Below are 12207 nucleotides of genomic sequence, written 5' to 3'. Positions count from 1 at the left end.
ACCAACAACGTTCTTTCAAAAACTCAGACAGCAGTAGGACTGGGTGGCAGTTTATGATCGCAAGATGTGGCTAGCATGGAAGCTAATACACATTTAAAATAAGTGAACACTTGATCTCCTTCACTGGCTAAGATCTAAGGTAAAAGGAAATGGTATTGCTGAGCTATCAGGGAATTCAGAAGGATTTTAAATACACTACTTAAGAAACTCCCTTTATAAGCATTTACTAAGCCATAATGTTAGTAACTAAAGGGTTAAGGAGTAAGCAAGGGAGATATTACTTCATCCTGTATAAAATAATAAGTAATCCAGTGATAATAATAAGGTAGCCAGGTGTCCATCAGAAGATAATGGATAAATACATTACAATGAATTCATATTCATACAATGGAATATCAGTCAGAAATATAAAGGAAGAATACTGATCTATATGACAATATCAATGAACTTCAAAAACACTATGCTAAATGAAAGAAGCCTTACACAAAAAAGTACATATTATGATTCCATCTGTATAAAGTTCTAGAACAGGCAAAACCAATCTATGGTAGAAGAATTATCAGAACAGTGGTTACCTTTGTACGATTAGGAGAAAGAACCACTTGGGATGGGGCATGAGGGAATTTTCTGGGGTGACAGTAACGTTCTATATCTTGATAGGAGTTTTGGTTACACAGGTATGTGCATTTGTCAAAATTAATCTAATGTGCACTTCAGATTTGTGCATTTCATTGTATATATACATGTTACCTTAAAAGAAAAACCAAACTAATACTGAACTCTAGTTAATGATATGTATGCTGAAGCATTTAGAAGAAAATTTATTGTCTATAAAATACTCTGAAATGCATCAAAAACAGATCAATTGATGGATGGAGAAACGGCTAGATATTGATAAAGCAAACATAGTAAAATAACTAGTGGTAGAATCTAGTGGTAGGGATATAGATGTTCACTGTAAAATTCTTTCAACTTTCCTGTATGTTTACAAATTTTCATAATAAAGTGTTGGAAAAAAACAAACAAAAATTTGCACACCCACATTCACAGCCACATTATTCACAATAGCCAAAATATGAAAGCAACCCAACTGTCCACAGATGGATATTTAGATAAACAAAATGCAGTATATACATACAAATATCATTCATTTTTAAAAAGGAAGGAAACTTTGACATGTTATAACATGGATGAACCTTGAAGATATTATGCTAACTGAAATAAGCCAGTCTCAAGAGAGCTTGTGTATGATTGTATGATTCCATTTACACGAAGTACCTAGAGTAGTCAGATTCATAGACACAGAAAGTAGAATGGTGGCTGCAAGGGGCTGTGGGAAGGGGAGGAATGAGGAGTTAGTGTTTAATAGGTCCAGAATTTCAGTTGGGGAAGATGAAAAAGTTCTGGAGATAAAACGGTGGTGATGGTTAAACAATGTAAAAGTACTTAATGACACAGAACTGTACACTTGAAAATGGTTAAATCTGTGAATTTTGTTATGTATATTTTACCATGATAAAAAATTCAAAAAAAGAGTATACTGCCAAAGCTCATAAGATTTAAATGACTTTCACTATTTTCTCATTTTGCATTAAGTACAAGTTTCTGGTGTAAAGTATTACCATAGGCTTGATTTTTAAATGGTGCTGCCTGTATTAATACAAATGAGCATAATTTGACAGTTTAGAATGCATTTCTCAATTATTAGTGTGAATAAAGTTCCTTTAAATTAATATGTTAATCAACTACATAACCAAACTAACATATACTCAAGTGTAGAAAGCTATTTAAGAGGATGCATTTTTTCCTTCCTTTCTTAAATAGAAGCATAAATTGAGCCTTAGTACACTGACTCTGCCTCTTAAACCTTTTGCTTCTTTGTTAGGTTAGTACTGTCTGTTTTGCCAGATTTTGCAGCAGTTTCTCAAACCAAAAGCATGTAAACTGTATTCTGACATGAGCCACAAATTTAAAACAAGGCAAGTGCAGAAAGGAATGGAGTCAAGAGAAAGGTGATCTTCTTCAAAGTATTTGAAAGAATCAATAAACATATGGAAAATGGTATAAAATTAGACCTTCAAAAGAAAAGAAAGGACTTAACTAAAGTAGCAGCTCAATAAAAGAGGAATTTTTGAGTGTATTAGACAAAAATCTATGGAAAAACCAATGAATTATATGAATGCTTCTGGGGGGAGTGATGATAGCTGCACTGGAATAATGTCATCTAATTCATTCAAATATTATTATATTGCTACATTTGTTCTAAAACAAATTTAAATTAATGTAAAAGTTTAAAATACTATTTAAGGAACTTCCCTGGTGGCACAGTGGTTAAGAATCCACCTGCCAATGCAGGGGACATGAGTTCGAGCCCTGGTCTGGGAAGATCCCACGTGCCACAGAGCAACTAAGCCCATGCACCACAACTACTGAGCCTGCGCTCTAGAGCCTGTGCGCCACAACTACTGAGCCCATGCGCCACAACTACTGAGCCCATGTGCCACAACTACTGAAGCCCATGCACCTAAAACCCGTGCTCCGCAACAAGAGAAGACACTGCAATGAGAAGCTCACCCACCACAACGAAGACCCAACACAGCCAAAAATAAATTAATTAGAAATAAATAAAATATTATTTAAATATCACTAAGAAGCACGTATTCAGTGTCTACTGTATATGGCACTAATCTGAGATATAAATTGTGTGACAAGAATTGTGCAGACATAATATGTGCCTGATGATTGATAAGAAATATTCTGTTCATATATTAAGTACACTTTATAAATTATTTAAATCATCCAAGATATTTTCTTGGAAGAACTATAAATATGTGGCATGTGTGAAGAGTTATATTAACTGACTCAAAAAATAAAAATTGAAGCACCATTTTAAAAAATGTATAAGCTTTTAGATCTTCACATTTCTCTTCATATTATCTACACCTCAATTTCCAAACATTTCTGCAAATGATTAAAAAATGTAATAAAAGCTGTAATTTAACAAATGAGTACATAGAACACCATGATGCTATAAACTTGGAACCTATAGCGTCCTGAATAGTAAGTATAACTACAAAACTTTTTTTATTACATGAAATATAGACAGTGTCCTAATTACCATATCAGTAGGAAACACCACGTAATTTTCTCAAATTAGAAATATATGCCTTACTATATCTGTAGCAATTACAACTTAAATAAAAGATACACACCAGGAACTATACTTCTGCATAATAAAATAACTTCATTATAGAATAGGAATATTTTATTTAAAAGGCATTTTTTATATATATATATGTTCATGTGCTATGATAGCTATAGATTCTAAGCATTTTAGGCAATATAATAATTATGTTTATTTCAATATGTGGGAGTGCAAATGTGGCTTATCATGTTATGACTATAATTAAAATTTCTCTATGTGCTCACAAAAAATTTTAAGTGCAATAAATGTAATTTTTAATCATCTCAGGGAAAGACTGAAATTGGGCTGAATCTGCTGAATGAACATTTTAAATAAAGTCATATACCATTCCAAAGAATCTTAGGCAATGAGTAGTGAAATAACTCAAGCTCAAATATTAGACAAACACCTAGAAGACCAGGATATCCTTTCAAAATTGTAATTGTTACCCAACTTATTATAGTAGGGAAATGTCTTTTTTCTGATAAAGGGGTTAAAAGTATTTAGCTAGCAACTTAACTTTGAGATTATATACTTTTAATCCATCATCAAAGCTTGCAAACTTGTTTTATTTGCTAGAGCTTTAAATGTCATGAAGCAGTACCCTTTATTTTATTTAGGATGTTAATTTTAAGCTCCCACCTCCCTCACATTCTTAAATTAATTCATACAAATCCCTGATTAATAATAAAAGGTCTTGCCATCAGTATTTAGAGCCCAGCCTGAGTTGTCATGGCTGAAAGGGCAGAAATCTGCTTGGAGCAATGAGAGAACCCAACTGAATTCTGGGCGTCTCAGTCTATGAATGTGTAAGCACTTCATCTGTTCATGGAAACACAAGTGTTCTGGCAGACTTGGGGGAAAGGCAGCTGCATGGGTAACAAACTGGAAGACCTGGGAAACCGTACTATATCAAAGTCACTAAATGACAGAAGCAAGATATTTTACAAGTGTTACTTTTATTTTCACACAAAAATGGTGTTGTTTAGTGTAAGCTATTTGAGTTCTAGACATTTATTTTATCCCTATCATTGCTGCCCAATGATCCTTGCAGAGGTCACAGGTGGATTTGACTATTTTATAAAAGAAATTGTTGCAAATCAGAGCATAACAGTAGCAGGGTCGACTGGAAATTGATTATCCTTCTTAAATCCAGTGGTGGAAAGAACACTCTCTCAGACCTGCATTTCCACTTAGCAGTTGTATGTATTCGAACAAGTAATGTGTACATCTCTGAAATAGTTCCTGTCTGTGAAATAAGGATAACATCTACCTTACAGGGCTGTTGTAAAGACAACACGGTAATAAGTGAAAGTACCTTACAGAGTTGTAAATATGGGGAAAGTACTCTGTAAACCATAACCCACACTGTATAAAATAGTATTATTTGAAAGATGGAGAATTCTAACAGGGATAATATAGTACATACACAATCATTTCCAGTGAAAAAGTGACTGTGAAAAGTTAAGTGGGCTTTTCGTTTCCAGTTCCATATATAAGGAGCTAGGAAGTTGCCACTCCATCCTAACAAACAAACAAAAAAGCTGAAGAGACTGAAAAAATCAACAATTCTTAGATCCATAAGAAAGGGAAAGACACAGGGCAAACCCCTGAGACTAGAGAGACAGATAGATGAATTCGACATCCTGGAGCAGAGCCTCACAAGTGGAAACCAGCCGGGGAACCAGAGCCAGGTAAGAAAACCTGACCGTAATAAATGAATTGCTGGAGGCACAGTGCAGACAACTCTGAGGGTTAAAAACTCCACGGGCATCTACTCAACCCCTCTATCCGCACCCCCCCAATAGTGTGAGATTTACTTCTAGGAGCTTGACGAGGTTCCCACAATAAATGTCAGAGAGACATCCCCTCACGCTTCTGGCAGGGGGAAGGGAAATTAACCATTCTGAAATATGCCAAAGCTCTATTGTTCTCAAAACCGCCTGCATTCAGGGGAAACTGGCTAACCAGCACCTAACCTGTTGGGGTATTATCAGAGCCTAACTGACCTGGGGGTTAGGAAAATACCCAACTCCAGTCCACTCCAGCCATTCTGTCCCAACTAAAGGGGGAGGAAAAAAAAAGAGAAACATTTGTGAGATTCCCAGTCCAGAGGCATAGGCTCACTACAAAACTGAGACCGAACCACAGGACCATAGAACACTTTCTCTCCCCAACACCTCACCACCACATTACTAAGGGCCTATTCATAGCAGTTCCTTTTATCTGATATATCAAGTCCAGCTATCAGTAAAAATTACAAGACAAACCAAAAGGCAAAAAATCCACAATCTGAAGAAACAGAGTAAGCATCAGAATGAAACAGGGCAGAGATGCTGGAATTATCAGGTTGAGAATTTAAAACAACTATGATTAATATGCTAAGGGCTCTAATGAATAAAGCAGACACCATGCAAGAACAGACAATGTAAGCAGAGAAATGGAAATCCTAGTAACCAAAAAGAAATGACAGAGATAAAAAAACCACTGTAACAGAAATTTTAAAAATGCCTGTGATGGGCTTATTAGTATACCAGACATGGCTGAAGAAAGAATCTCTGAGTTAGAAGATATATCAATAGAATCCTCGAAAACTAAAAAGTGAAAACAAAGACTGGGGAAAAAAAAAAAGAAAACCCAGAACAGAATATCCAAGGGCTATGGGACAAATACAAAAGATACAATGTATGCATAATGGGGATACTAGAAGGAGAAGAAACAGAGAAAGGAACAGATGAATACCTGAAACAATGACTGAATTTCCTCAAATTAATGCTAGACACCAAGCCACATATCCAGGAAGCTCAGAGAACACCAAGCAAAATAAATGCTTCAAAAACTACACTAGGCATATCATTTTCAAATTACAGAAAATCAAAGATAGAGAAAAACCCTGAAAGAAGCCAGAGGAAAAGAAACATATTGCTTATAGAGAAACAAAGATAAGAATTACATCAGACTTCTCCTCAGAAACCATGCAAGCGAGAAGAGAGTGGAGTGACATATTTAAACTGTTGAGGAAAAACCCCTGCTAACCTAGAACTCTGTATCCTGAGAAATTATCCTTCAAAAGTGAAGGAGAAGTAAAGACTTTCTCAAACAAATTTTGAGGAAATCTGTTGCCAATACACCTCCCTTGCAAGAAATGTTAAAAGAAATTCTTTAGAGAGAAGGAAAATAATGTAGGTCAGAAACTGATCTACATAACGAAAGAAGGAGCATCAAAGCAGGAATAGTGAAGGTACAATAAAAACTTTTATTTTTCTTACTCTTAATTGATCTGAGAGAACAGTTTGTTCAAAATAATAGCAACAATGTATTTGATTATACATGCTTATGTATCATATATATCTTATGTGTGTACTAATATACAAACATGCATATATAGTATGCATATATACATGTTTATGTATGCTTTTATGTAAGTGAAATGAGTGACAGCAATGATACAAGGGACAGGAGGGAGGAATTAGGAATATTTTGTTTTTATAAGGCACTCACACTACCCATGATAGTATCATGTTATTTGAAAATGGACTTAGATTAGTTATAAATGTATATTGCAAACTCTAGGACAACCACTATAAAAGGTCAAAAAAAGCATAACTGATAGGCTAAGAAAGGAAAGAAAATGGAATCATATTAAATGCTCAATTAAAACCACAAAAGGCAGGAAAAGAGTGGAAGACAAAAACAGGAACAAAGAATAAGGGCAACATATAGAAAACAGTAACAAATATGGTAAATATTAATCCAACTATATCAGTAATCACTTTGAATGTCAATGGCCTAACTGTACCAATTAAAGGACAGATTGTCAGAGTGGATCAAAAACACAACTCAACAATATGCTGTCTATAAGAAACCTACTTGAAATATATAGGCACATATAGATTAAAAGTAAATGGACAGACAAAAAAATACCATGCTAACACACAACAGGAAAACAGGATTAGCTATATTAATTTCAGTCAGAGCAAACTTCAAAGTAAGTAAAGTTATGAGGGATAAAGAAGCGTATTACATAATGATAAAGAGGTCAATTCTCCAAGAAGATGTAACTATTCTTAACGTGTATGTACCTAACAAAAGAGCATCACTCATGGATGGTAGGAATACAAGATGGCACAGCCATTTGGGAAGACAATTTGGTGGTTTCTTAATAAACTAAACATCCTCTTACCATATCATCTACAAACTGTACTCTTTGTTATTTACCCAAAGGAACTGAAAACTTACGTCTACACAAAACGTACCCATGGATGTTTATAGCAGCTTTATTCATAATTGCCAAAACTCAGAGGCAACCAAGAAAAGTCCTCAGGAGGTGAATGGATAAATAAACTGTGGTACCTCTAGACAATGGAATATTATTCGGTGCTGAAAGGAAACGAGCTCTCAAGCCATCAGATCTGGAGGAAACTCAAATGCATATTACTAAGTGAAAGAACCCAATCTGAAAAGACTACATACTATGCGATTCCAACTATATGGCCTTCTGGAAAAGGCAAAACTATGGAGACAACCAAAAGATCAGTGGTTGCCAGGGGAGTGGGGGATATTAATATTCAGAGCACATAGGATTTTTAGGGCAGTGAAGAGTCTGTATCATACTGTAATGATGAATATTTCATTATACATTTGTCCAAATACATAGAATATACAACACCAAGAGGAACCCTAAAGTAAATTATGGACTTTGGATGATAATGATATATCAATGTAGGTTCATCCTTGGTTTTAAAAAAAAAAAGTACCATGTTAATAATGTTGGGTCATATGGGAGATCTCTGTACCTTCCTCTCAAATTTATTATAAAACCTAAAACTGCTCTGCTCTTAAAAAAAAAAAAAACTAAGTCTTTACAACAAACAGTTGTGGTTTCTTCATTTCTTCATTATATCATCATCCTTCATTCATATTATTCACTACGGATAATCAAGACAGCTAACATTTGAGTGCTTGGCATGTGTGTTTCAGGTACTGCTTGAGTGCCTTATATATAATACTCAAAACAATTCTGACACAGGTACTATTATTATTCCCATTGTACACATTAGGAAACTGAGACAGAACAAACTTGACAAAGGTCATATAGCTAGGAAGTGACAGTGCTAGCACTCAGACCCAGGTAGTCCAGCTCATCACCATTATACTATGCTGCTTCTGCTTATTCATTCATTCAGTCATTCATTCACTCATAATTCATCAAATCTTTATTGAGCATATGGAATACACCAAGAGCTCTGATAGAAACATTTTCAACAAGGAATATCTCAAAACATTTACCCAGGAAGCTACTAAAGGAAATGCTCCTTCAAAACCAGGAAATAAATAGAAGAGGACGCTAGTGGAGGAGACACTCCATCAAAACACAGAAGTAAACGATAAAAGATGAAGACCTGGGATCCACAAAATAGAAAAATCCAGGAAAAAGGGGAAGAGAATTCCAAAGACAGTGGTAAAGCATAATCCCAGAATGACATCTATGCGAGAGGCCTAGAGAACAACCAGTCCACTTTAGAGATGAAGAAGGAAGGAGGGTTCCAGAGGAATATTGCTAAAAAAAACCATGGGACTGATTACCTGATGTGCTTGACTGTACAGAGAAGACCTCTACTGGACAATTTGAGGAAAGAATTGCAATAGGAACACAGAAGACCAAGAAAAAAAAAAAAGAGGCCATTATTAACCTTAAGAAAAACAAAATGTTGTACCATTGTATGTAGATTGCATTATTCATAATTATATAATTTATTCATTCCCTTTCCACCCTTGCCTTGCTTCCCTGCAATCAAAGCAGACTTCCTACTATAGTGACCTGGGGCTTGGCCTTGTGACTTGTTTTAGACAAAGGAATGAGTAGATGTGACACATGCTACATCCAAGGAAAGCTTTAAATGTATTTGTGGGGTCTGGTTCTGTCTGCCTTTATTGTCTGCCCCATATAGGGTCTATCCATTGGGATTAGATCTCAGAATGAGAAGACATATGAAATCAAGATGAACTGAGCACAAACAAGGCTAGTAGAAGCCAGCAGAGTCTCAACTGGTTCCAAGGCTTTTGAAATATGAGCAAGAAATAAATGTTGTTAGCCACTGAAATTTGGGGTTTTGTTTGTTTTGTTTTTACTACAGCAAAAGCTGACTAATACATATAGTACAGTCCATAGCTCAGCAACAAACAATATTTACATAGTCATAATAATAGTTACATTATAATCATAATTGACTATATTACATTAATTATAGTATAATTTGTAATAATAATAAAAACACTGATATAATAGAGATGCAATCAGAAAACTGACACTAAAAATTGTGATATAACTATGTTAAGAGGGTGGGGAGAGAGAGGGGGAAGATGAGTAAAAGAGCTAAATCCTAATATAACATAGAAGAAAATCAATAATGTTTAGACTTGCAAAATCAAGAGATACAAGTATATTATTTAGAATTATGTAGGTAAATTGCAAAAGAAACAACTAAAAGCACTGAAAGTTTTTGCCTCAAGGGAGCTAGAATCAAATGTGAGAAGGATGCAGATAAGGGAGTACATTTTTTGTTGTAAGACTTATAGTACTATCTGATTTCCTTTGAACTATCTACATGTATTAACTTCATAAAAATCTTAACTCATGAGCACAAACATTAAAAACGACAATAAAATCAGGAGAAGCAATCGTGCCTGACTGACTAAAATAAAATGTATTCTGATCCTGAAAGGCAAAAAAAAACCCAAGTGGGAATCAGAAGAGCCGCTGTTACTGTTTCACAATCTGGCTTCCACTTTTCTCTAGCGACATCTTTCTTGACTCCTTTCATTATTTATAGGAGAACAAACTTTACTGTAGAATTACAGTCTTACATTTTCAGTTCCAGATGTCACTGAAAATATACTATAGGAAAGATGCTGCCTAAAAGTGAGATAATATTAAGGGCTAACCTGTACAGAGAGCCCTCAATTAATACAGAAGTTGATCATCTACTCTACGCATCATCTACGATCACTGCATGTCCTCTTCCTAACAATTGCTACCTTCTGGTCATTTTGAACATCTTCACTGCATTATCAAAGAATGAAAAAAATGATTAAAAGTGATTAGTAAATTTTGCTCCTTTTTAAACAACTATAATTCAGGGACAGTTTAAGCTCAATATGTGAACAGTTTTATTCACAAAATAAATAAATTAATAAGTAATATATTTTACAAAATAATTTAGTATAGGATCCCTTTAAATAGTGGGTCTGCATTTAAATGATTGGATTTACCAAAATTTTGACAGTTTTCTAGAAATACAGTTACTGGGCAAAGGACAATATACTTGTTTCAGGTATAATGACAGAATATACTAAAGCTATTTATAAATATTTTAATATTACCTATAGATTTCACATAAATATGTTAATAGTCTCTCCCTTTAACATGAACAAATATAAGTTATTTTCCTGCTGCAAGTTTCAGCTAGTAACTTCTATAATGGACAGAAATATGATGGATACAGATACAGAAAGTATCTTAACTGGGTGACACCATCTCATTTAGATATTCTGATATACTCTTAACCATAATGTGGTTTGAGTTGTAGTTCAGAGGCCTGCTGTGTAGAAAAAAAGCCCTGGGGCAGAACAACAAAGCATAAGAAAATAATTAACAGGACACGTTTTTCATACCTCTTCATCTTTCATGTTCACATCCACGTTTTTTGATTTGAAGACTTTGGTTATATGGTCAATGTTGTTTTCTCTGCAGTAATCAAATATGTTTTTGTCTTCTTCCCTAATTAGAGTTAAAAAAAAATAGAGTTTGTCTTACTAGGTAATACATAAAAGTTACATATTTTTAATACAACCTATTTGCCGCAAACATTAATGGAATCCGTTTTTACAAAGAATTTTACATGAACAATACTGGATTTTCAGTAAGACGTAATACATCCAATCTCTGAAAAGACTAAAGTTCCTAGCAACTATAATTATACAGAAGAGCTTCATCTGCTTTAACAAGTTACACTAGTACACTAATATAACATCTCGAGTAGATTTTCTCAGTGCTCTTTTTCTCCCCAGTTACTTTTATACACTGACAGGCACATATATCCTCTGACTCAGAATTTTCAATTGTAGCACTGCAGTGAGAAGGTCATTTACTGTTGCCTGTATAGAGGTAGCAAAAGATCAGGACATAGCTTACTACTTCTCTTACAGAATAACAGAAGGATAAGTTGGTTGCTATCCAAGTTTTTAAGAAATTACACACACAACACGAACATATATACACACACACCAAAGTAATTTTCTTAAGGGAAAGATAATTAGAGCATCACAAAATTCAGAAGTCCTTCATGAGATAATAAAAATAAAGACTGGGAAGCACAGTATGTACTCAGCACTATTCTAAGCATATCAATGTACTAATTCACGTAATCTTATCCAACAGCTGCTTCACTTCACAGATAAAGAAATAGGTAAGGAGAGGTTATATGACCTGTCAAATGGCATCACATTTATCAAGGGTAGAATAAGAGCTAGAACTTACTCAGATCAACTGATTTTGCATATAGTCCATTTTTCTATTATATCAAGCTACATCTCAATTAGTAAGCTGTAGTCTCTTCCAGAATCTAAAGCAGAAGTTCTTAACATGAGGTCTATGAGTTCTCTAAAATAGTATACAGAATTATCTGTGCAGATGCATAATGCATTTTTCTGACTGTGTTGGCAGTGGGTAGGTGGGGAAGGGGGAGGTAGCTTCAGTGAGGTTCTCACAAGGATCTATGATTCCCAAAAGATCAGTAATTTGGAATATTAATAATGAAACTATTCTACATTTTCTAAACAGGCATAAAATAATACAATTTGAATTTCAAACATTATAACTAGTATGTTCTACAACCTGTAAGGCCACAGCTTCCATTCATCAGAAAAAAAGCATCTGACCATAGGAGTCCTTCTATCTTAAAAGCCAATACCTTATACCCTATAAAAAGTTATTTCTAGGGGGCTTCCCTGGTGGCGCAGTG

At 34.6% G+C, this 12207-nt stretch overlaps 1 protein-coding gene across 3 annotated transcripts in view; it reads right to left on the bottom strand.

Moving 5' to 3' along the window:
* The window catches only part of ACBD6 (acyl-CoA binding domain containing 6), a 225620-nt gene that overhangs the window by 130936 nt on the left and 82477 nt on the right, over positions 1 to 12207 (bottom strand). Inside the window, exons 5-7 of one of the 3 annotated variants that reach the window (XR_009537294.1) lie at positions 10859 to 10964; positions 8771 to 8800; positions 5194 to 5246 (exon numbers count right to left, since the gene is read on the bottom strand). The exons of 1 other annotated variant lie outside the window; for it this stretch is intronic. Coding sequence is in view for 1 of the 2 variants with exons in the window: in XM_060132403.1 (XP_059988386.1) it covers positions 10859 to 10964 (106 nt within the window). In the remaining variant the exon portion in view is untranslated. The remainder of the gene's footprint in view (positions 1 to 5193; positions 5247 to 8770; positions 8801 to 10858; positions 10965 to 12207) is intronic. One more of the 3 variants, XM_060132403.1, reaches the window with a different exon arrangement.

Source organism: Lagenorhynchus albirostris, chromosome 2 (genome assembly GCF_949774975.1).
Source record: "Lagenorhynchus albirostris chromosome 2, mLagAlb1.1, whole genome shotgun sequence".
Lineage (NCBI taxonomy): Eukaryota > Metazoa > Chordata > Mammalia > Artiodactyla > Delphinidae > Lagenorhynchus > Lagenorhynchus albirostris.
The sequence above is the reverse complement of the archived record's forward strand: the minus strand, read 5'-3'. Positions and strand labels throughout refer to the sequence as shown.